This window comes from Heloderma suspectum, chromosome 3 (assembly GCF_057233095.1).
Source record: "Heloderma suspectum isolate Gila_16-S chromosome 3, 16-S_ref, whole genome shotgun sequence".
Classification (NCBI taxonomy): domain Eukaryota; kingdom Metazoa; phylum Chordata; class Lepidosauria; order Squamata; family Helodermatidae; genus Heloderma; species Heloderma suspectum.
The window spans coordinates 16,805,060-16,831,469 of NC_139460.1; the positions used below are offsets into that span (position 1 = coordinate 16,805,060).

Genomic DNA, 26,410 nt, shown 5'->3' on the forward strand with positions numbered 1-26,410 from the left:
AAAGGGCGTATGGCCATCTGGGAAATCCTGGAGGGGCTGGATTTAGCCCCCAGCCCTGAGATTCTGCACTCCTGTTTTAGTTGCTCTGAGACAACCTACTGGGAACATGGTCTAATCCAACCACCTGATGAGATAAGCTAATCATAGCCATTCAGAATACATTGAAAAATTTCCTGGCTTGAGTAAACAGCCACAGATTTGACACAGTATTCTCAAGTCGGAACCAATAATGGGGTTGAGCACCTCACTACAAACAGTAATTGTCTCATATGTGGTGTCACGCAGCCAAAACGCAAGCCTGGAAATCTGTGCTGGCATCTCATGCCCTCCATGAACTTTGTTAACCTCAGTGGAGACTGGTGGAGCCAGTGTAGTGTAGTGGTGAGAGTGACGGACTGGGAGCCGGGAGATCCGGGTTCTAGTCCCCACTTGGCCATGGAAGCTTACTGGGTGACTTTGGGCCAGTCACAGACTCTCAGCCCAACCTACCTCACAGGGTTGTTGTTGTGAGGATACAATGGTGAGGAGGAGGATAATGTAAGCCGCCTTGAGTTCCTTGCAAGAGGGAGAAAGGCGGGGTATAAATGCAATAAATAAATAAATAAATAAAGTCAGTGGGGTGGTAAATCCAGTCAGTCAGAAACAGTCAACTCTAAAGTAGTTATCCAAGGCATGAACAACTCCTTTAGATTTTTGATTCTGACTGGTTCTGAGTGAAAGGAGTCACTGCCTCACTTACATTGCAGCCACCAGCCTCCACCGGTTAACTTTGATGGATTGGACCATGTATGACTGCTGTTTTCCTCCTTTCTACATTTGGCGAACCCTTTCCACATCAACTTGTCTGCTGAAGAACTTCTGCCATGGAACTCTGTACATTGCAGAGGATTCTGGGATATATTTTAGGAAACACATTCAAGTCGCATGACACTGATTGACACTATTGGGCCTCACTGCCATCTTTCATCAATCAAGAGTGTGCCCAAGAACATACCCAACCCTCTGGTGCAGCTCTGGATTGCAAGGTTAGATCACTAGTGGTTTTCAAACTGCCTGGGAAGCTTGTCCACCATTACGGAATGTTGCATTGCAAAATCTCGGCTAAATGTCTGAGGAAATCCAGGGTTCTTCCACACACAGTTGAAAACTACTGTTATGTAGCTCCACTTACATAACAGCTTCTACTGTGTCCCTACTCTTCGCCCCCACCTATGTCATCCAACATCCTCGCTCTATCCACTTTGTGCATCTGAGGAGCTAGAGCAAGGGTAGGCCACCTTTTTTGGCCAGAGCCATATTTGGCATTTTGAGAACCTGTCCTGGGCACCACCACAAAATGGCTGCTATGGGAGGCATGACAAAGGACAAGTAACCTGCCCAAAAGACGGAGTAGAAGGTTAAACAATTCCTTTGAATCTATGGTTTTCAGTACCACTAGAAACTGTTTCCACAGCAATCCCAGCTGCTGGTAAGAAAATATATTACCTTTTTTCAAAGAAAGGGTAAGGGTAGAACACCTTGATAGGCACCATGAAAAGTATCCAGGGATGCACTGGTGTCCACAGGCACTATGTTGCCTACCTGTGAGCTAGGCCGCTGAACAAAAATTCATGCCACAAGGTTTGCTAATCCTCAAGGTGCCGCAAGACTTTTTTTTTGGTCACAGCTTAGACTTTTATTGCTGACAGCCAAATTAAATCCTGTTTTAATAGAGCCTTCATTATTGATGAGACCACAGAAGCCTCATTACAATGCCTCAGCTTTTTTTTATTGAGTATGCTACAGACAATGGCTCTGATCCAGCCAGAAACGGCATCACAGGTAGGCCTTGTCAGGCACCTACCGAGGCCCAAACCCCTGCACAGGGGCCACTGCCACTCTCTGGAGCTCAACTGTTCACCTGCCCTTTCCAAGAAAACAAGCAGTGGCAAGACTGAGGCGATACAGCCATTCTCCATCTATCTGCCTTGTGCTCTCCCCCTGGGTGGTTGTGTGGTTTGGGCCCAGAGGGAAATGGCAAGCAAGTGGGCTGCTGTGCTTTGGAGGGGAGGGGGACACAGAGAGGGTGACCCACTGAAGACCCCATGCCCACCCCCCCAATGTGACCATTGCACTTGTGGTGAAAGCAAGAGTGAAGGCCACTCTTTTGTGCAGTATGGTACATCTTCAGCTCCCTGTGCCTTGGAATGGTTTTATCTTTACTCGACTGAGCTACAGACAAGGCAGTAGAACAGAGACAATCAGAAATGCAAGCCTGACCCTGGGTTACTAACAGGCCAGAAGGCCTCATGCTCCAGAACTGCCACACATTTCTGCCACAACACATGATCACACAACCTTCCAGGTCCAAAAACAAGGTTCTATGGCCTGTAGAGACATGTGAGTCCCAGCTGAGACGTTTTTCTATTTGTAGCAACATAAGAATGCGTCTTTGTCCATCTAACCCATTATATTGTCTTCTCCAGGGGTTGGCAACCTGGGGCAGGATCCAACAGTGTCAGTCCGCAAACCCAAATAGCACTAGCAGAGCTCTGCTGAATCTTTCCATTGCACAAGTGGTTTCCCCTTATGCTTGCGCAATCAGTTGTGCAAACAGTTGCACAGTCGGTTGCACAAGAGGGCTTGTGCAAACAAACTTTAGTTGGATTCATCTCTTGCGCATCGTTCAGAACCTAGTTTCTGCTAGCGCAACATCATTTGTGCTAACAGAATGACACAGTTGGATACTACCCCTGTTGCCCTCCAGAAGCTTGGGACTACAACTCCCATAATCCTTGATCATTGGGTGGGGTGTATGGGAGTGGCAGTCCAAAACATCTGGAGGACATCAGATGTTTTGTAGTTCAGAAGATCTGGAGGACATCAGAAGTTGTGTGTGTGTTTACAATTTTGGGGGCAGCATGGGACAACCACACATTGCCCACCCCTGATCTAGTGGGTGGTAATGTTATCACCATTTTCCTTTCACATACACCATCACACATTAATAGTCAGTGAACTAAGGAATGAATGTTTAATCCAGATTTCTCATTTCCCACACCATATCCCCTACATTGTGCTTTGCTTTCCTTTTTTTAACTCCCCAGAGTTCACAAAACTGCTCTCACAGTCATCTGTCCCTGAATCCCAATGTTATCCCCTTTGGACTGTGCATAGACCAGCCTTTCTCCAAGCCAGTGTCCTCCAGGTGTGTTGGCTTGCAACTCCCATCATTCCCACCCAGCCAATTGGGAATTATGGGAATTGCAATCCAACCTATCTGGAGGGCAGTGGGTTGGGGAAGGCTGCCATAGCCTATTCAATGACGCCTATGTTGGAAAAAGACACATAGAAAGAGGCCCGTACATGTTTGTCTCCCATGTGCACAGTTATGGGAATTGCAGTTATGCAATTATTGCAATTATGAGAATTGCAATTATGGGAATTGCAGTCCAGCATATTACAATTATGGGAATTGAAGTCCAACATATTGCAGTCCAACACATTGCAGTTATGGGAATTGCAGTCCAACATATTGCAATTATGGGAACTGTAATTATGGGAATTGCAATTATGGGAATTGCAGTCCCACATATCTGGAGGGCAGCAGGTTGGGGAAGGCTGCTGTAGCTCTATTCATTCAATGACGCCTATGCTGGAAAAAGAAACACAGAGAGGCCCATGTTTGTCTCCCATGCACACAGTTCCTTTGTGGAGGGGCTGCTCCTGTGATATTGGCTAGTGAATCGTCGCCTTACATTTCAACCATCTCCCTTTAAAGTTTGATGGAGCTGCACAACAGAAAAGCCAGCAAAGAACATTTTTCAAGAGCATCCAAATGTTGCTCTTCGGATGCAGTGAACCATCACTTCAAACTCCCTTCAGCAGAAAAAGAGGGAACAAGAAGAATTCAATTTGGAAATTATCTATTGCTGAAAAGTAACAGAACACACGTGGGTGGGCACACACACGCACACACACACGAGGAGGGTTTGGTGTTTAAAAAACAAGGCTTCCTTCTATACGGCAATCTTTTTATAAGGCAGTGTCAACTTTCCGCTATGAATTGCAATACATCTTCCTTGTGTGGCAGAATTAAATAGAAGCTTGGCACCCGAGGACAGCTGTTTGGATGAAAGGGTGAGCAATTGTCAGTGTGAATTCAGGGCTTCAATGGAGGGGTTACGATTTTGTACATATTCATACCTATCCAAATGATTTGATTTCTATTCACACATGCAGTCACTTCCACCTGCAGTTTTAAAGTGCCACAACAGCAGCAAATTCACAAAGTTGTAGGAGCTACTATTCGGATTTAGGGGTCAACCCCCAACCCCTTGTTGCCAGTTATATCCCTTAACATTTTATGAGCTGCTAAGAAACAAAAGAAATATTCCATTGTTCTGTACCTCATTGTGTCTTTCCTGTTTTAGGCCTTCCTCTGTATTGCTTTGAAAGTTTTCCCTTTATCAGAGTCCGTAGCTGCAATGCAAAAGCAGGTAAACAACAAAGCTCAAGCTGTTGCTCAGCTTAAGAGTACCAACATTTCCTCTAGGCAGACAATGGCTATTTTCTCTCTCCTCCCACTGTGAGTATTTTTTATTGTGTGTGTGTGTGTGCGTGGTGCTTTATGATCAATGTTCAAAGTGGGCTGAGATGCCAACCCACTTCTTTTCAGGCAGACATAATGGAGTTGCAAGCTACTTCCCTTTTCATCCCACTTTCTTGTTTCTCCTGCTTTGAGCAGCAGTTACAATAATGACAATCCTACCCCCGGTATCATATCCCACAATGAACATAAGAACACAAGCAGAGCTCTGCTGGATCAGTCTAGTCTAGATTGCCTCTGAACCTGGAAGCAGCATGTATCCACCATGACCAGTGGCCGTTGATCACTCTATCCTCCATGGATTTAGAATCATAGAATAGTAGGGTTGGAAGGGGCCTACAACAAGGCCATCGAGTCCAACCCCCTGCTCAATGCAGGAATCCAAGTCAGAGCATCCCTGACAGATGGCCGTCCAGCTTCATCTCCCTCCCTCCCTCCCTCCCTCCCTCTCTCTCCAACCGAGATGCTTCAGATCAAGCACACCAAGGCTTCCAAGGCTGAACCAGCTGCTTGAGCTTCCTCAAGTATAATTCAGGACCACTTCTCCTGATTCAACCACCACATGGAGAGGGTATTTAGAATAGCTGCTTAGGGTCATGGCATCAAAAGTCATGTGCATGTTTATCATTGGGTGAATGTACCATTGAGTGGTGACTGGTTTACACACCATGAGGGGACAGAATGGACTGTAGCAGTTTAGACTACAGGTGTGTGTGTGTGTGTGATGGTAGTGTTATCACATTTTAATGCTCCTCTTCATAAAAATAAAAAGTTCCCTGCAAATAGAAAACTAGTACGGGGGGGGGGGGTTAGTACATTTCTCCCTGATGTGCTAGCTTTTTACTTGCATGACACCCCCCCCCCTCCTGCAAGGAATATTCAGCAAATGGTATTCTCCACTTGCAGTCTGAACTGTTGTGGTCCACTCTACCATCTCATTAACTCTTACTCTCATTCCCCTCACATATTCAGTTGAAAGCATGGAACGGACAGGACCATATCCAGTGGTCATGCCTCTGATGTCCATGCATTTGGTTGCACATGTGAAAGGGCCCTCAGCTATACACAGCTGTACATGCATAAGGCAACCTTTTGTGTGTTCAGCAAATATGTGGAATTCAGGGATCTGTTCAGAGGCCTCCCCCTCTAAATGTTCCATTGATCACATGAGGGGAGTACGGGAAAGGGGATATTTTGCTGCATGTGTAGACCAGGCCAGAGATCAAATGCCTCAGACAAAACTTTTGCATTTCTTCATATTGCCTCAAAAGTAATGCTGTTCAGTCAGTTAACATGGGAATATGAGTCATCAGGAGGTGATTCATCAAAAGATGAGGATGCAAATGGTGCCCCTTCAGAGCCATATTTCCCCAAGTGTAGCGGCTTGTTTAGCAGATTGAAGTGTAACTACATTTTGGTTTGTGCCTTGGTTTGGAAAGTGAGAATTAGGAATGCCACCTTAAAAAGCAAACTCAACAAATTTCTCTTCCATCTCTAATATATAGAAATAATATATTTCATTAATAACATATGTCCTTATTCCTTGGCCTGATTTATTGAGGGCACCTTTTCAGTCAACCCACAGTTTTAAAAACTGATTAACCCAACAGTGGAGTCAATTAAATACTCCACTGTAGTATTTATTTTTCATTTTTGCACTTCTGAATTGCTTATCCTCTCTAATGTCCCAGAACTGGCTAAACCATCTGTAGGAATGTTTTGCGGCAGCTTGGAGCATAGCTGGTGCCAGCAATTCACAATGTTGGGTAGCTGCTTGGGCCCCACAGATACCTGTCCAAAATCCAGTGTCACCTCTAAGCTGGCCTCCTCCATGCTGGGGAAAACAGGACTGCAGAAATAACTGAGCAGCATGAGCCTGCTTCACACCTGATCCATTCATAGAATGTACACATAAAGGAGACGAGGACTGACTATGCTGCTGGACCCATCCCTGATGTTGTGTCCTGTTTAGCTCAGCTCAAGGGGAGTTGATCTGAAGCAGTTGGGTTTACTAGAAGGGCAGGGCAAAATCAAGTCCAATGAAGCAGAGTCAAGTCCAGCTATGCAGGATGGCAAAGCAAGGACAGACCAGGCAGGGCCTTTCAGCACTCTGGACAGATCTATGCTGGCTGGGACTCAGGAAGAGCTGTTGTTTCAGTTACATACAGAGGCCTCTGAAGCTTTATGAAGGCTGGCTGATCTGGGCCTGCTGTTAATCCTACTCCCTCTGAGGAGTTGTCTGTTTCTTAATAGGCCATTGCTTGATTCTGCAGCCACTGGCTCCTCCATGAGGGCATGATAGGGACAGCATTGGAGGGTAGGGCTCTGAGTCCAAAGAGTCTGGTAAAACCATGTCCCCTGGAAAATCCTGGGGTAACAGATGATGGCTCACTGAATGATGCCTCCTCCAACTCAGAGTTCTCCTCTGAGTCAGAGGAGGGGACAAGACCATGGGAGGGGGGGGAGGTGTGATCAAGCACATGTGCCACCAACCCATCTCTGACATCTGACATTTTCCCTACAAAGTGGAGCCAACATGTGAGCAGCTGAAAATGCATAAGCTCTCCAAACAATCAGGATCCGTACATGATCAGGGCAAATGTGCAGACATCGGGGAACAGCACCAGCAGCATTCATGACATCAGGGGTGATGCCAACAGCAATGTCCTGTTCCCCTTTATTTATATATGCAGGTTCTATGAATGGATCATGAATGAAGAGCACTTTGGTCTCACTGAGGGGCAGGGCAGCTGTCTTGCTTGGGATGGAGTTCCACTTATCCAGAAACTCAACCAGTCCCTTGGCCTGGACCTAGCATGGTGAACTCTCACCTCCCAGTCCACATGACAAGCAGAACACACATACAACATTCATGGCTGTGTAAACCAGTCCCCATGCTGAAGCAGTTTCAAGCAGCTTCCACGTGATGCCTGTATTACAAGAAGCAGCCCATAACATAGCGAAGAAAACCTGTGGCATTCCCTGTCATTCTTGTGCATGGCCTGTGGTAGAGAAGACTGGAGGAGGGGAGCAAAGCCACATCATGGGACTATCACCTGCTCTATAACAGCTTTAAAAAGTTATGTGTGTGTGTGGGAAGGGAAAGTCACCTCTAGGAAAGTTTTATTTAAAAAAAACTATGAAAAATTGATGCTTGCCTCAGGGGCCACAAGACCTTAAGAATTAACCCAGAGAGGGCACACAGCCTCTTGTATTGCAAATTCCCCTGATTGACAGAGGATGGGCAGTAGGCTGTTCCTCTCATCTCCCAATCAAAAGACATACTGGGAGGGACTAGGAAGGAGCTCACACCTCCCCTGATAACTGTCTACACAGCGAAGCCCTCCTCACTGTTTGAAAGAAACACTGTTCAAAGAGACAGTTGACCTCTTTCTTTTGACTAAAGACCTTCATGCCTGATAAAAGTTTTGAGCTGGCAACGTTAATGCAAGAATATCCATAAAAATGTGTGGATTTCACTTGGGAACACCGCCATGCTATAGCTCCAGAACGTCGCTAGAAAGAGAATATTCACCTCAACATATGCCCTGATAAGGGAATTACAAAACAGTACTCCAGAAAATATTGTTATTTTTTTGTTTTTCGTTTTTTGCTACTCCATTATTGGTTGGCAACATGGTGAAATAGTCAGGAAACCCTCCTGGATTTCTGTAGCTCTGGAGGCGAATCCAATGTTAACAAAGAAAAATTAGGATACTTAACTGAAGAGATTTTGTTTTTCCTCATAAACAAATCTGTTGGATGAGAAGTCACTTGGAAAGCCCTCTGTGACTGCAGTCTTCTGCTGCAATGCATCAACTTACGTTTATCAACATGTGGCGTGCCGCCATGTACATAATACGTTTTTTTTAGCCAAAAAAGTTTAGTAGTTACATAATAGGTTACTATTGGTTGAGATCGTTGTTAAAAAAACAAACACCTTCAACTGAAACAAAACAAAAAAAGGAACTGGATTGTTTGGTCCCAGGTCTTAAGTCTATTAGAAAATGTACATTCAAAGTTTTGGTCTTCCATGTCTTGATAAAAGATCAAGGTTCACTTCCAGGTTAAGGAATCCAAGTAAACACGCACTGGACAGCTGCTTAACATCGACTTCCTTTTCTCCCCACCCCACCCCACTGTATGCATCGATGGTTCATTGTGAGACACGAATGCAAAGCACTTGGTATGTAACTGATTTAAGAGACTCCTTATAAGCCCTCGAAAATAGGTGCAGTGTTTTATTTTTCCATTTAAAAGCCCATGTTTTTAAGGCCACAAAAATCTGCTAAAAGTTTTATTTTGTGTGTGTGTGTTTAAAAGAGCATAATTCGTCGGTCGTTTTCATTTCCCCCTTCCTTTTTTCCCTCCCAAGATGATACGTTACTCTCACTGTGTCTGTAAACACTGGAGAACCTGGAGGCCTGGCCTCCCCTCCTGATTGACTTGAAGCTGTAGAGATCCAAGGTTGAACTTCAACCACATTCACAAAGAAGAAGAACTTTGAGCATAATCTCTTATCATAAGCGAGTCATATTTTGGTGATGAAGGGATACAAAGGGCAGATTCGGAGGCCGGGGAACTGGGTGAAGCACTCCCAGAATCGACAGAGTCCCTGAAAGGGGAGGGAGGTGTCAAAGCCACCAACTCTTCGATGTCTGGCTTTGCTGCCGCTGGTGTTTCTGCTGAAGGGCCTTCTTTGATGCTGCCGCAAGATGGCTTCCTGGCTGCCTGGGAGGCTCCATTGACCTCGATGGCAGGGAGCGGCTGGATCTCTGCAAATGTTGTCATAGTCGTGGGAAGCTGTATCTCTCTCGGGATCAGGTAGGAAGAGCACAGCGGGGAGGCTACCATTGCTCCTGGTGTGGTAGTGGAAAGCATCATGGAGTTTAGTTCGCTGATATTGGCGGTGAAACGGGTCACCACACTGCTGATCTGCTCCATCAGAGAGCCTTGGGAAGAGCTGCTTCGCTGGGCTTGCTCTGACTGGAAGGCTGGGACATCATCTTCCGTCCGGCTAAGTGAGGCAGTCCTCTGGCTCACCGTACTGATGGGGGAAGGAGTCTGAGCTCGGTACTGAACTGGGTAGTGTTCCTCGGCTTCAGAGACATTGTAAAGTGTTTTGGCACTGGAATCAGGGAACATGGTGGTAATAGTGGTGCTGCTGCCATGTCGGCTGCTGTCTGTGCTTTTTGAGAAAGGCTTGATCACCGCTGTTTGGTTGGGGTTCTCTTTCTTGTTGATATGAACAGACAGCCTTTGCCAGAGGTGGGCTCCCCTGCTGGTGTTCCTCTCATTCTGGGCCCATGTGACCGATTTCCCATTGGAGCTGCAAAATGGGAGAGACAGACAGACAGACAGACAGACGCAGAATATAAGTTTTATATGCAAAGGCTTATTCAAATGGTGAATTAAGAAGATCAGATTCTTTGCCCTGGGTGTCGTTCCTGCAGAGCTGACTGTACGAAATTGATGGGCTGCTATCAAAATAAGCAAGTATTAACATACACATATAAGCAAACACTGCAGTGATCAGTCAGTGTTGAAACATACCATCATGGCACCCAGATGAAACCACTGGCGGTTGCCATCGATGGTTTCTATAGCATTTTAAGAGGAGGCAAAGGATTTTTCAGACATCATAGAATCATAGAGTTGGAGGGTGTCAGTGCAGAAGAGGAAATGCATCACCAAAAAAGAGGAGAAAAGAGGACATACATTTGCATAAAATTTGCATATGCTAATTTAGATGTCTGGATGCAAATTTAGAAATGATTATTATAATTTGAAAAGAAAAGCACTAAATCTCACCATAGTGTGGAAGACCGTGATCAGGTGACTTGTGTCTCTGCCTGTTCAGTCTGCTGCCCAAGAGTTCTTATGGTTCATTATTTTTAAACTGGAACTAGACAGGGCAGCACCTCAAATAGAGGGCACCTTCAGGCAGACAACAGTCCTCTATCAGCCCTTCAAACGGGCTATCCTCTATAAAAGAGGACACATGGCCACCCTAGGTCTTGTAGGCCATCTAGTCTAATGCCCTGCTCGATGCAGGAAATTCAGAGATAGAGGACCTCCAACAGATGGATGTCCAGACTCTGCTTTAAGACCCCCCAGTGAGGGAGTGCCCCACCATAGCTAACTAGTTCTATTGTCAAACTGCTCTTACCATTAAAAAAGTTTCTTCTAATGTTCAACCAAAATCCACCCTCTGGTAAATTATGCCCATTAGATCCTATCCTGCCCATTGGGTCAGTAAGCATTGATCTTTGCCCTCTTCTATGTGACCCCTCTCCTTTCAGAGTGCTCTATGATGTCCTTTTTCAAATGGCTGAGCCATTATTATGCCCCCCCCCCGACAAAAATGGCAATTCATTCTGATGCCCGTTTTACACATGGTGCTTCCGTAAATGGCAGGAATGAGGAAAAGCACAATTTTAATCAGCAGAGAAACTCCACGGTTCATACAGTACTCTCAAGCCTCGCTTTGCCCCAGCAACGCCACCCCCATATGATATTGTATGGTCACGTCCACAAATTACGTATTGTCAACTAGGATCCCATATAAGAGAACATATCTAAATTATGAACCCTCAGCTAAGGCCAGGAGACAACTACTTGTTCAAGCCACTAAGTTGGAAGGTCCACCCCACTAGGGCATCTCCAGCACTTCCATCACATACAGAACATATCATGGACAGTCCACATGAAGGCACAAACGTTCCCCTGTTTTTGAGGGGGAATAATCACACAAATCAGTTTTCTGTATTTACAGGCCTCGTGACACAAGCTACTTTTTGGGTGGTGGGTCTGTGGGGAAGCTTGGGAATGGGGCTTTCCTTTCCTAGGCAGAGTGAGGCAGCTGCCTCAGGCAGCAAATGCTGAGGGTGGGTGGGGGCACAAACGGTGATATGATTTTGGAAGGCAGAGTTGTGCGTGTGCCACATAGCCTGTTCTGCAACCCCCTAAGCTGCAGGCCTTCTGGCATGGTGGAGAATGCTGTCCCATCACCAGTGTTGAAGTAAGATTCAAGCGCCAGTCCAGTCAGGTTCCATACATGGAAAGGGGGGCGGGGACCATTTTGTCCTTCACCTAAGGCAGCCCAATGTCTTGGGACAGCCTTGTTCTTTGTGTGTTGTGAAGTAAGTTATTACGAAGTAAATGGTCATTTCATGGCTGGCTCTGCCATTAGGCAGAGTGAGGCAGCTGCCTCAGGCGGCAGATGCTGGGGGACAGGAAGTGGAGGTGAGGTGTTCGAATACAGAACTAGGGATGGACGAAAGTCCCTTACCTGTTCTCGAAGCTTGCTTCGCAGTGGGGGGGAGGCGCTTCGGTTCTCCCCCTGAAATTCAGGCGAGGGGGGGGAGGCGCCCCGCCTCGCCTGGCCGAAATTCAGGCCAGGGGGGAGGCGCCCCATCCCTCGCCGGCGAAATTCAGGCCGGGTAGAAGCGCCCCATCTACCCGGCCGCGAAAAAAAAGTAAAAAAACAAAACAAACAACACACACCCGTGATAGGCTACGTAACAATTTACGTAGCCTATCACGGCTAGATTTCCAAAGTCAGCTGTGATAGGTTATGTAAATCGTCACGTAGCCTATCAGGGGTGACTTTGGAAATCTAGCCGTGATAGGCTACATAAATCGTTACGTAGCCTATCACGGGTGTGTTGTTTTTTTTTTACTTTACTTTTTTTTTTTGCAATGGCGGTGGCAGCAGCCGGTCGGGAGACCGGCCGCTGCCCCTGCCCCCGACGAAACGCCGCTGAACTGCCGCCGGGACCCGCCGCCGAGAGGGACATTCGGCCATGGTAAGTCCCATCCCGGGGGCGGGCGGGGAGCCGGCGGAGAATTTCCCCACCAATTTCGAAGGGATGCATTCCCCACGAATCCAACGCATTCGGCCTCCCGAAGATTCGTGGAGAAATTCTCTGACATCCCTATAACAGAACTGTATGTGCTATGCAGCCTGCTCTGTGTCCCCAAAGCTAACCTGCTGCCCTCAGGTGCAATGGAGTATATGTTCTGTCTCCACGGTTGAAGTAAATTTCAATTGCCAGTCTGGTTAGCTACTGTACATGGAACAGGCAGGGTGAGGTGTTCCATCTTTGCCTCAGGCGGAAAAATATCTTGGGCCAGCCCTGTTCGTATTCACCCTAAGATCAGGAGCTGGGTTCTTCTGGCTACGGAGTAAGCCTTCCAGACTGTTTTGCGTCCCAGAAGAGAACGAACATTGCCCAGCGTATCTGATTAGTAACTCTTTTACATATTCATTTCCCTCACGTAATCTCAGCCGAGTATCTTTAAAAACAAGAGAGGCCGGGGCTGGGGTGAGTGGGAGGCGGAGACTGAGAATAATGTCCAACCGTTCAGAATGATTAAGCACCTAGTCTCATTGGGAGTTAATTGTTTAATTACAGACCACCTGCTAGACAAAGTAGAAATGTGTCATTTAATAACGGGGCGGGGGGGGGGGACTGAGTCTCCAGACAGGGACTGCAACCAAAAGACTGGGCCTTTTGCCATGTGGATATATAGACAATGTGGCAACCTGCTTTTATTGCAGAACCCTGTGTCATATTCATGTAGCACATTAAGCCTGTACTCTCCCGTAGGTGCGTCAGTCATAAAAACTAGAGGCATTTCTAAGAAAGGGGAGGCAGAAGGCCATTTTTTAACATTCGCCGCCCTGCCCCTGCTAGCCTCGGATGTCATTCACATTGTCCATCAAGGAGGTTTAACTGAGGGTCAGTCAGATCACATCACTGGCTTTCTCTTTGAGGGAAAAACAAAGTGACACACACAGCAAATATACGAAAGCCATCAGTCCTCCTCAAAGACTAGGGTGGCTGCTTGTGCATCGCTAAAAAGCAGGGAATGCATCACGCAAAAGCAGGATAAAAGAAGACCCGAATTTGTGTACACTTGCATGCATTAATGTATATGCATAAATGCAAATGTAGAAATATTTACTATAATTTAAATAGAAATAAAATACAGCTCATTGTATTGTGGAAGGCTATGACCAGGTGCCTTGTGCGACTGCTCAGTCTGCTGTCCAAGGGAGATTGATGGGCAACTTCAATGCCTCTGCTTTCCCTTCCGGAAGGTTCTTTATCTTTAAACTAGACTTGGGCTAGACAGACCTTCAAATACAGGGCTGTTCTCTGTGAAGTAGGACACATGCCCCCCCTATCAAAAACAGAAGGCAAGTTTCCTGTTCGCCATCCCTCCAAAATGGGTCCCCTGAGAGGTCCATGCAGCAGTTAAGATTTCCGTTGGGCTTGCCTATTAATAACGACAGTGACAGGCTGGTCAGTCAAGGATACCACAGTGTAGGGATAGGGGAGAATTTCTCCACGAATCTTTGGGAGGCCGAATGCCAACGCATTCGGTCCTCCAAAATTGGTGGGGAAATTCTCCGCCGGCCCCCCGCCCCCCCCGGGATGGGACTTACCGTGGCTGAATGTCCCTCTCGGCGGTGGGTCCCGGCGGTGTTTCGGCGGCGTTTCGGCGGGGGTGGGGGCGGCGGCCGGTCTCCTGACCGGCTGCCGCCACCGCCATTGCAAAAAAAAAAAGTAAAGTAAAAAAAAACAAAAAACACCTGTGATAGGCTACGTAACGATTTACGTAGCCTATCATGGCTAGATTTCCAAAGTCAGCCATGATAGGCTACGTAAATCGTCACGTAGCCTATCACAGGTGACTCTGAAAAAAAAAAAGCGCGTATGCAAATGGCGGCGGCCCATGGGCGCTGCCATTTGCGTTCCTTATTTTGGCACATCTAGTCTACGTAAACATTTACGTAGACTACGGCGAAAATAAGGGAACGCTATTTGCATTGTCCTTATTTTCACCGTAGTCTATGTAAATCTTTACATAGACTAGATGTGTCAAAATAAGGAACGCAAATGGCGGTCCCCATGGGAGCCGCCATTTGCGTACGTGCTTTTTTTTTTTTTTTTCAAAGTCACCCGTGATAGGCTACATGACAATTGACATAGCCTATCATGGCTGACTTTGGAAATCTAGCCGTGATAGGCTTCGTAAATTGTTACGTAGCCTATCACGGGTGTGTGTGTGTGTGTGTGTTTTACTTTTTTTTTCACAGCTGGGTAGACGGGGCGCTCCTACCTGGCCTGAATTTCGCCGGCGAGGGATGGGGTGCCTCCCCCCCGGCCTGAATTTCGGCCGGGCGAGGCGGGGCGCCTCCCCCCCTTGCCTGAACTTCGGGGGGAGAACCGAAGCGCCTCCCCCCCACCGTGAAGCAAGCTTCGAGAACAGGTAAGGGACTTTCGTCCATCCCTACCACAGTGGAGGAGCAGTCTCACAGCCAAAACAGACATTACTTTATATATGTATCTAGCAGCTACTTCCCACCCCCATTTTTACTTTAGAGCAGGTGCAGGGCCCCTGATCTGGAATGTAAAAGGACCGTTTCCCCCAGGCTAGAGTCCCAACCTGAATCAGGACTGCTGTGCTTACTCTAAAGTAAAAATGAAAAAAAAAAATGTTTTGGCCCATAATGCTGTTAGTTTTTAAAATGAGGCGCAGGCACCGCACAAGCAGTCAACATCTCAGGTAGGTACTGCGGCTCCACTGGTAAAGAAATCTGTCTTGGCGACCCCATGCCTGATGGGGTGGCAGTGGCAGGCAGCCATTTTAATTTCTCACAATGTCTCGGCATAGTACCCCGCCTAACCTACCTCACAGGGTTGTTGTGAGCTCAGAATGTAGAAGAAAAGAACAGACCCTTGGGAAGAAAAAAAACCCCAGAAGCTGTGTTGCCCCAACACACCCAAAAGCTGGCCTGCAGGGTTGGGGGACCCTTCAGAGCAAATTCGAGGTATGAGTTGGGGGGGGGGGGCTACAGTGAAGAAGACAAGGAAGTCCTGTCACAGAAGCAGAAATCCCATTGTGCAAGCAGACAACTGCTTGGATCCAACCCTTTTTTAAAATTTCAGTTGCTTTTTTTCTAGATACGTTTTGTGATCCTATTGATTTTGCTGGTTTAAATGGTATTGCTATGGACTTATTTTATTTATTTATTTAAAAATTGTTGTGGCTGCTTTTCAGGGCAGAAGCCCTCCCAAGGCAGCTCACAGCAATAAAATACATAAAAACAGTTAAAATATTAAAAGTGATAAAAACATAAACACAATAAAATAGCGATAAAAGCAACAATAAAAGTCGACAATAAAACCACCAACAACAGCAAAAACAGTAACAATAACAGTCATATCAAGAGAAGGCCATGGTAAAATAATATGTTTTGAAGGCCTTCTTAAAAGCCTGTAGTCACAGAGCATGGTGGACCTCCAAAGGTAACTTGTTCCAAAGGTGTGGGGCCACTGCCAAGAAGGCCCTCTCACATGTGGTTACCTTATTTTTGGTTCTGCTGGGTTTAAATGATTTTGTATTGGTTGGTTGGTTGGTGTGTGTGTGTGTGTGTGTGTCTATCTATCTGCCTTTGGTTCATTCTATGATTGTTTTTCTGACCATCTTTGTAATGGTTGCTTTGTTTTATTTTTGTTGTGTATTTGTATTTTAACTCTTTAATAGAAGTCACCTTGGGAGGGCACTTGCCCTTTAAAAATGGCTTATTTTCAAGAAAGAATAAATAAATAAAACAATTAAGTGATTATCATTGCTTTCTGTTTTGATGGTATTCAAATGCATGGTTTGGCTTATAAACTACCTTGGGGGCCTTCTTGAGGGCTGAAAGATATATACATATTTGTTATAAACAAATAAAAACTGGGCTAACTGATCCAAGGCAGCTTCATATGTTAGCTGTACACTGTCTAATTTAATATGCAGCATTTCCTGGCAAACCCCCTGCTATCAAGGTTTCTACACTTTTGCAAAAAAAATTCTAATCACGGACGAGTGGTTGCAGCTGTGGATAAATCAAGTTCAAGGCTGCATTCTGCAACTGTGCTGCTAGACAGTTAAAGCCAGTTTAGGCTTTTGTTTCAATAAGATATTTAAAGCTTTTGCTTGAGCTGCTCATCTACAATAGAAACAAAACTCCTACATGGCTTAGTATTGCCCAAGATCGATCTCTCTGTCTATCTGTAGAAGCATTTCTGAGGTTAAGACTGAATCCACCAGATGTGACACAAGGAAAAAAGTGTGAAGAGTCCAGATGTGCCATCATGTAGAAGACTCCCGGCTCGATCCCCAGCATCTCCAGGTAGGGCTGGAAAAGACCTTATGTCAAACTACAGAGCGGCTGCTCGCTGGTAGACCAGTCTTGCCCATCCTGGTGTTCTCCAGATGTGTTGTACAACAACTCCCATAATTCCATTCATGCCTCTAATCTTGCTTAAAAGGCGGCTTTATGGCAGCCATTTCCGTAAAAGGACTTTTACGGAGAATAACAAATCACCATTTTTACACAAATGGCGGCTTGCTAAGGGACTGGGCGACTGTGCGGCTGTTGATGGGTGCTCATCAGGTCATCTTCAGCTCCCACGGTGTTGTGGGTGACCGGCCGGTGGGGTCCACGGACCCCAGTCCAGCAGATGGAGTGGGGTAGAGTCTGTCAGATTCCTCCCCTGTATCAGATGCCCATAACATCCCTAATCCAGACAAGACAGAGGTAGTGTTAGTGGGTAGTTCATCTGCCTGGCTAAGTGATGTTCTGGAAGGTGTTGTACCCTCCCTAAAGGATCAGGTTCACAGTTTAGGGGTGCTCCTGCACCCAGAACTGACACTTGAGGCATAGGTGGATTTGGTGGCAAAGAGCACTTTTTATCAGCTTAGGCTGGTATACCAACTACGCCCTTATCTGGACAGAGACAGCCTAGCTACAGTTATCCATGCTCTGATAACCTCTTGTCTGGATTACTGCAATGTGTTATATGTGAGGCTGCCTTTCCAAATGATCCAGAAACTTCAGCTGATCCAAAACAGGGCAACGAGATTGTTAAGAGGTACTGGCCAACATGATCATATCATGCCAGTACTTTCCCAGCTGCACTGGCTGCCAGTCCATGTCTGGGCCTGATTCAAAGTGCTGGTACTAACATCCAAAGCCCTTAATGGCTTGGGGCCAGGTTATCTGAAGGATCACCTCCTCCCATATGTATCTGCCTGGATCCTAAGATCATCTTCAGGGGTCCTTCTCTGGGAGCCACTGCCAAAGGAAGTGAGATGGGTGGCTACCAGGAAAAGGGCCTTTTCTTCTGTGGCACCCTGGTTGTGGAATGAGTTCCTTAGTGGGGTTCGTCCGGCACCTATGCTGTATTCTTTCAGGAGCCAGGTGAAGACCTTTTTATTTTCCCAGCATATCAGCTTTATAGTCTTTGAACTTTGCTGTTTTAAACCTGTGACTGTATTTTAAATCTCTACATGCCTGCTAGGTTTTAATTTGGTTGTATTTTTATACTGTAATATTAAGCTTTTATATTTTATTCTGTTTTTGTTCTGTACATTGTCATTTTAATTTCTGTAAACCACCCAGATAACTTTGGCTATTGGGCAATATAAAAAAGAAAGAAAGAAAATTTAACAGTCCCAAAACGAGCGGCAACACTCATTTCTGGAAGGAGGGAATTTGGAGGAGCTCCCTTAGATGAGCTCCGCTGACCTGCCTCCTTCTGGAAACAAGTGTTTCTGCTCATTTTGGGTTGCCCCCAGGAAATGCTAAATCTGTCTTGTACAAGTGGTGGCGGCCGCTTGCTCGATGCAATTGGTGGGGCAGAGAGAATTGTTGGGGGTGTAAGTGCCCCTTTGGATGCTGCCCTAGAACCTAGACTGGACTCAACAGACCAAGCTTGGTTCCAACATTGGAAGCTGCATCATTCAGCCTTCCTTGTTCTTCTACATCTGTGTGGACTGAACTCTGTTGCCTCCTCTGGTGGTCTGAGGTAAGGCATCCCTGGCTTGCTCTATATATTATATTTGCAATGCCATCCTGAAGAAAAAATAGTTAAATTAGCCTTTAAAGTATAAGAATCTAGCACCCCTGTGACAAGTAGCTGTGGCTTTGCAGTACATCCTAAAACTGAGCTGCAAAGGTAGTTTTGCACAACTCATTTCCTTGCGAGGCTATCTACGCAAAGCAAAACTGCAAAAAGCGCAAAATGGGAAGTTTTACACAAACATTGCACATTTTTGTTCATGAAGTTGGTTGTTTGCAAGGCAGTATGATATGTGAGAAACAATCAGTTGTCAAGCATCACGCGAACAGCTTTCCTATCCATCATATAAAATCAATTATGTGATGGGATGTTTTATGGTTCTGTCAAAACATAGACGTCTTGGTAGCACTGCAATGATTTCGCTTTGAAATTACTGACTTAATTAAATGCAATGAATAAGAAACTAATTAATAATTCACTATCTATCTGTCTGTCTCTGTGTGTATTCATCGATAGAGAGCCTCAGCTATTGGGCAGTATAGAAATGAAATAAATAAATAGATCCAATCCTTGTTTCCTTTACAATCATAGGATGAAGAAAAAGACATTCTGTTCACAAAAGAGATATAGGAAACACAATGGTGCCAATGCCTTCAATGCCTATTTACTTTCCTGGTTTACTCTACACAATGCATGTATAGGATTGTTTGCCAAGTTCCATTGTATCCACCTCATGTTATCAGTGCAAAACACGAGTGCTAATCCAAAAATATGAACACATTTCATAGCCCATTCTTACGCCACAGAGTTGTCATACAGTTGGCAGTGCTACCTCACACTGTGATGTTCCAGCACACTGACTAAGCCAGGCATTGCTACAAATTCATCCCGCCAACACTGCCATGTCCATGAACTATTGAGGATGGTGAAGCTTTCCTTCAATTATGGCTGGCTGAATCACATATGTAAAATTCTATCCTGAGAGTTGCCCAGTAGGCATTGCAGTGAACTGTCTTTCTATGGGACTCTTGCACCAAAATGCCTTGGCCCTTTGATTTCACTCATATTTATTTTTACATGGGAACCTCTGAATCCCACTCACACCAATATGATTTCTAGCTAATTAATTTAGGACAACTTCCTCAAGAGGATGCTGTCTTTCAAACTCTTCCAAAATGGAATTTCATGCTATGGAGTGAATATTGACTCTTCCCTGAGGGAAAAAATATGCAAGGTGAGGATCGTATATAAGGGAGAAAAATATTCCACTGACAATTGCATAAAATGTCACACGAAGAATTGATATTTACATGTACTTTTCTGCCCCATCAATTTGCTGCTTGTTGTTCAACAGAACTGCTTTTTTTAAAAAAAATCCCAGAACAGATCAATCTAGTTGAAGTTCAAAATAGACACAACAACAAAAAAAGGGGAGGGAATGCCAGCAGAGCACCAAGGGGTCGACAAACAAACAGAAGCCGTTAGTCAGTCCCAAGCAGACTTGTGAACAAGATCGGCCACTGCTGACATCATTTAAGCCCAACAAGGTAAAAACAGGGGAGCAGTGATCAAACTGATAATCTGAAAAACCCAGAAATCATTACTGAAGGAACACCCTGAAGACCATCAGTAAAGATCATGGTTGGTATGTCATCAATCATTTGCAAGATACTCTTTAGTCTAGATCAGGGATGGCCAACTCTTGTATTTGGGGTGGGGGTGGGGACTCTGTTTTCCAGATTGTAGTCCCTAAGTCCAAACTTTCCCACCCAGATGGCCAAGCTCTGAAATAATGGCAGAGCTATCTAGTGGCAAGAACTTTGTAATGGACCACAAAATTCATGCTTATTTGAGCAATTACATATAGCACCCAAAGAGTGATGTGAGATTAAAACTGGGAAATCTCTCTGAGTCTAACAATTTTTGGAAATGAACTTATTTTCCTTAGAAGTGAAACTTTAGGCAAACTGTCAATCCCATCTTGATTGAAACTTGGAGGGGCTGCAAATTTGCCAGAGCATCTGTTACAAAATTCACCCACTGCTCATACAGAGACTCTGTTGCTGTTCATATGGTTGGAACCCATTTTCCAGTTTCTTGGAATAAGCAGCTGAAAATTTACTGAAGTGCACAATATCTTATATTTGAAGGACTGCCTCCTCCTGCATTGAACCTGCCTGTTGATCCTAATCATTGCTGGAGACCCTGTTGTGTGCTCCTGTTCCACCACCACGGGAAATGTGGCTAGTTGAAATAAGAGACAGGGCCTTCTTGTTGGCAGCAGCCTGGTTGTGGAACTGTCTCCCAAGAGTAGTTAGACTGGCTCCCTCATTGATGGTTTCTAGGTGGGCAGTCAAAACATTTTTATTTCACCTGGCTTTTCATGGGTTGTAACTATACATTCACATTGCTAGCTGTTGATTTATTTATATATATATGTATATATATATACACACACACACGCACGCACGCATGCACGCACACACACACACACACACACATACTGAATTTTACTGTTATCCATTTTATTGTACCTGGTTGTGTTGTTATTGTTCTGTACCACCTTGAGAGCATCGATGGGGTCTGAAAGGTGGCACATAAACCTTTTTTTCAATAAATAAATAAAACAAATAAGCAGAGTGTTTTTTGCCAGAGCCTTCTCTTGCTTTCACAATGGGGAGAAAGGAATTAAAACGATCTTTGCTTATGGACAACAGCTATTTGCAATCTGTGATTGCTCTTATGCTTGATACAATACTCACTAAAGATGAACGGATCTGTCAATCCTGGTCTTGTTGACATCGTCTGCTTTTTGAGGTCAAGCTTGTTTTGTCCCATTTCTGCATGGGCTTGCAATTTTTAATTATTGTAATTATTATTTTAAATATGTATGGAAATGCATACTTTTTCCCAAGCACTTTACATTGCTGAAATTAGGGATGTAAGAATCTGTCAATTTCAGATTCTCTCAGTTGCTAATTTTCCCAGTCTAAGGGCACAATCCTATGGAGACAGACGTCAGCCTCCAAACTTGCCTATCCAAGGCAAGTCGGGTGGTGCACAGAAGGGATCCTGTCCTCCACGCTCTGCCCACCCTGCATTCTTGGCTAGATGTGTGATTTCATGCATCTAGCTGGGGCTGCAGAGAGGCAGAGGGAACAGGCCTGGAGACCCCATAGGAAGCAACATAAAGAGGCTTCAGCAGTCTTTCCCTTTTCATCCCTGGGAATGTCCCCCTTTTCACCCTGTCTGTGCTCTGTTTTATTAGCATGGAGAGGCAGCTGCTGGAGCTCACCTTGCCCAGGCTTCAAGAGGGAGGGGGAAGGGAGTGCGGTTTCTTGGCTCCGAGCTCAGAGCGCTGGTTACAAGCTCAGAGCCAGTAAACCAAAAAAAAATGCTATGGCCCTCTAGACAGTGTCTAGTGGCCATAGGATTTTTCTCTCTATAATATTTATCCTCAATGTGACACCCACAGGTACCCAAAAAACTTCTCCCCCCCTTTTAATATATGTACATGGATTTGTATATGAATACAGTGAATACCTACAAAATGCATACTGCTTTCTTCTAATGATAGGTAGGCTTCAACAAAACTGGACCAAATATCCAAATAAGTGTCCATTTGAAGGTGGCATCTATATGCTAATGCTACCTGCTCAAATATTGGAAGCATTGTAAGAACCTCAGTCCACTGGATTATAGGAGTTGAGCATTTATCCTTCCAATGTTGTAATATCGGTCTTTTAGCTGTCAAAAGGGTGCAGAGAATCCATTTACGCTGACCATTCATTAATTTCCATGAAGCAGGTAAATAATTTAAAAGAGCGTGTACCTCAGTGAATATTAAAGACTGTTCCAGTGCAAAATTTATCTGTGTAATAACCTCCTCCCCCAAAGAAGGAGCTATTGGACATTGCCAAAACATATGTTTAGAAGAAGTATCAGCACCACCAGCAATTAGCCAAATTAGCCAATTCCTTATTAAAGAAACCCTGCGGCATCCAATAGACATGAAATAAAGGTTTTTGCTGAATAAGATACAGCCTAAGATCCATAGATGTGACAGGCAGACACTGAAGTGATGATCCACTGATCAGGGATTTTGCGGTGGTGGCCACAGCAGTTTCTCAAATTCCCAAAAGTGCCCATGGGTCCAAAAAGATTGGGGACCACTGATATTGATATATGTGTACAGACACATACACACACACTAGGGCAGTCCTTCAGTGGCGAACTCTGGGTTGTTCAGACATCATTTAAGCTTTCAAGGCATGCATTTCTTTTGTGCTGTCCTTGCAGACTATCCATGCCTGAGCATTGTTCAGTGATGCCCCACAGGAAGCCCTTGTCCAATCATTGCACTGCAACTCTGGTATTAACAAAGAAGGAGAAAGCCAATGGAATATTTGTAACAAACCTATAATCTGTGCAGATGAAAGCAACCCATGCTGGAGACCAGCGCAGAGCGTTCTTTGCCACGTGGGGCCAGGGCAAACATATTCCAGCAGGAAGCAACGTTTTGTCACAAAGAGTCCCCTGTTTGACACAACAGCATAACGAACAATGGACAAAGTGTTTCCTATCACTGAAAAAGACAGTGTCTGTTTTGCAGGTAGGGTTGCCAACTATTTATCTGTCCTTTGCTCCTTTGCCATAAAGAGCAGCTCAGTTTATAGATGGTAGGTGATAATCCTTATGTTCTCCAGGAAGCCAAAAGTGTCACCTGCTGTAGGTCAAGCTGTTTTGGCCAGATGGCTAGGCCAGGCTGGTTTAACATAAGAATGGGTGAGAATTTCATTTCGGTTAGTTTTTGATAAGAATTTACCAAAAGAACGCACATTTCTCCATATTTGAGACAGAAAGAATTTGAGGGTTTTTTTTGTTTTTTTAAAATCAAATGTGGGAGGAACTGAAATGGACAGATTTGTCTATCCAGGCCCAGGGCTTTAAGTGTTTAGCTTGTAAAAGTCTGGGTTTGAATCCCTGTGTATTCAGCCATGTTAATGCTGATTTAGGGCTGCCACCTCTTTTTTTCTGGCAGGCTCCTCGTCTTTAATAGGCAGGAACATCAGGGTCCTCTCCATGCCGGGAACAGCTGTACCTATTGAACAAGGCCGGTGCAGATAGGTGAGATTTTTTTGTTTCAGTTAGTTTTTTGTAAGAATTTACCAACTTCTCAAATTTTCTTCATATTTGGGGTGGAAAGGCGTTGGGATTTTCTAAAAAAAAATATGCAGGAGAAAGCAAAACTGACATATGCATCCACCCGTAGTTTAGCAACCCCATTTGCAGGTCTGACAACATTAAAAAAATACAAAACAGTGGTGTCCAGCTGCTACAGACATACTGTATGGGATGTACAGTGATCACACATTGAGGAGGTGGGCTATGACGCCCCCAGGATACTCCTCTGGCTGACAGACATCTCACACAGCCCCCAGGAGGGGTGTGTGAGGTCCTCATGTTTTTGCTTACCTGCTCATTGTCGCTCGCCCACCATTTCCCATACTCCCTTTTGGAGTGAAACACTCTATTTCCGACTTGTGCTGGGCCAACTTCCTGCCTTTGTACCTAACAAATCATGACAACGACAGGAGTGACAAAAACAGAGAGAAGTGATTGCAGGCTCAGGAGTCACCCTATCGTGCAGCAGCGGTGCAGGGGAGGGTTAGGGTCAGGCACATGCTCAGACCACGGTGAGCCTTCCCCCCAAAAAAACCTGTCGTAGGCCACTGTTGCAGAGCCTATAGCCCTATGTGTACTACAGGAGAGCTCTTTTGTGTGGTGCAAATGGGATCCCGAAATAGCAGACCTTTACCTCGTGACATGTGCCTGGAACCTCACGAGGGATGGTGGGGGAAGCGGGGAAGCAACTGAAGAAAAATTGTATGGGGAAAGTGGTGGGATGGGGAAGGGTCAAGCACCACACCCTGACACCCAGCTCCTCTGGTGCAAATTATCCCCTTCCGAAGTGCATTTGCCTATGAGAAGCCGCCATTGGGGTTTTACGATTATGCATACATTGGTACTGTAGCATGATAGTTCCACCCAGAAAGTGTAAAACAGGGCGCTGAACTTTTCAATTTTGGAGATGCTCTCAGGGGCTGCATTCCAGTGGTGGGTAGGCCTGAATTGAAAGGGGGAATTCAAAATACCAAATATACGAGTATACTTCAACTTAAAGTTCTTACTACTAGTAACTAAGCTTTAGGAGAGGAATTTCAGCCTGTTAGAATGAGGAGAAAACATGCAATAGCCGGGAAACCATCACATGATTGGCAGTTGGGGGGAAAGGGGTGGGTTCAGGGGAAGGGGCATGGCCATCTGAGGAGCCCCAGAGGGCCGGACATTGACTCCAGGATGGCCAGATTTGGCCCTCAGGCCTGACATTCTGCACTCCTGTTGGAAACCATCTTTAGTAGCTGGTGCTTGTTATAGTCCATTCACAGACATTGTTGCCTCATTGAAGCTAAAAACAAAACACACATAACCCTCTTGCTTGCATTAGTTCTAGTTAAAAAGCACAGTGTAATAATTAGGTAGCTTGTTTACTGACAATTAATGTGAGGAACAGATGACCCTTAGCCGCGAATAGGCAACCCTTAGCTGAGAATAAAGAGCTCTAATAAATGAACAGCCCAGGTGCTCACGTTGTGCTTGAGGCAGGGCAGGGGAGAGGGGAAGCAGAATTGTGGGTGCTGAGGGAGATGACCATAACAGAGTCATGGAGAGGGATCAACCAAATATCTCAAGCATCCAAAACACTCGCTTCACAGCCAAAGGCATCCATAGCTACCAAGATATTTGCTTTGTGGCATTTGTGAAATAGTGAGTCAAACTGGTTATCGTTTTGAAAAGCGGTGTTCTGTGCAAGGTTGTGCCAAGATTGCAGGTTATAAATAAGAACCATGCAGAGTAGATAAGACAGATATGTATACATACTAATGCAAGTTGGTTCCTACAATGAATGAAAAAGCAGAAGCTGTTGGGCTGCAGCTGAAAAGACTGAAAGATACAAACGAAGTCAAACTGGATCGCATGAGTCCTCTCCTAGTATGCAGGCACCTTCACTCAGAAGGGAAGGGAAACAAAGGCATCAAAGAAAAAGGGACCAAGAAACATTAGCAGATGGTGTCTATGGAGTGAAACCTACCAAGGGTTCTGTGGCACCCTGAAGCTGAATGCAGCAAAAGCTTATTTCATTAGTGGCATGATGAGATGTATTGGACTATAACCAGGACTTGACTTATTCCCCACATCTGCAGTCGTAACACACCATCTCAGGATTTTGTAACTCATGCAGAATTCTTCATACCGAGAATATATGTGATCACTTTAAAAGCCAGTAGTTCTCAGTGTTGCGCAGATGGCTATGTAATGACCGTGTTGTCTGGAAGTGGAAATTATGGGCATGACAGTCCAACACATCTGGAGGGCACCAGATTGGGTAAGGCTGGTCCAAGAGAAATCACTGCTTCATAAAACAGGAGCAGTGAAAAGCAGGCACACGGCAGTGATGGCAATTAGAAGTCGAAGAGGAATTTTAAGTGACCCGTACCGCTGCTTCTCCTGAGGACAGGGTTGGCTTCAGGTTTGAGAGGGCCCCTGTAAAGAGGCCAACCCCATGGGCTGCTCCCTGTGGGTAAGCCTCTGGCCTAGCATGGCTATGTACGCTTCATACACACACAAAAGCAAGTGCATCACCAAAAAAAGAGGACAAAAGAGGAGACCAATTTGCCTAAGATTTGCATTTGCTTATTTATAAGCACAAATGCAAATTGAGAAATAATTATGATCGTCGAAATAGAAATACAACAGATCTCACCAGAGGGAGGAAGGCTGTGGCCAGGTGACAATGTGTGCCTACTCAGACTGTTATTTATTTATTTTGCATTTACTTATTGCATTTCTATACCGCCCAATAGTCGAAGCTCTCTGGGTGGTTCACAACAACTAA

General features: G+C 45.2%; 1 protein-coding gene across 2 annotated transcripts in view; it reads right to left on the minus strand.

Annotated features, from left to right (window-relative positions):
• Positions 1–9,073: 9,073 nt before the first annotated feature.
• The window catches only part of GRM5 (glutamate metabotropic receptor 5), a 352,105-nt gene continuing 334,768 nt past the window's right edge, over positions 9,074–26,410 (minus strand). Inside the window, exons 8-9 of one of the 2 annotated variants that reach the window (XM_084842559.1) lie at positions 23,929–24,024; positions 9,074–9,917 (exon numbers count right to left, since the gene is read on the minus strand). In XM_084842559.1, the coding sequence (XP_084698685.1) occupies positions 9,074–9,917; positions 23,929–24,024 (940 nt within the window). The remainder of the gene's footprint in view (positions 9,918–23,928; positions 24,025–26,410) is intronic. The other variant, XM_084842558.1, reaches the window with a different exon arrangement.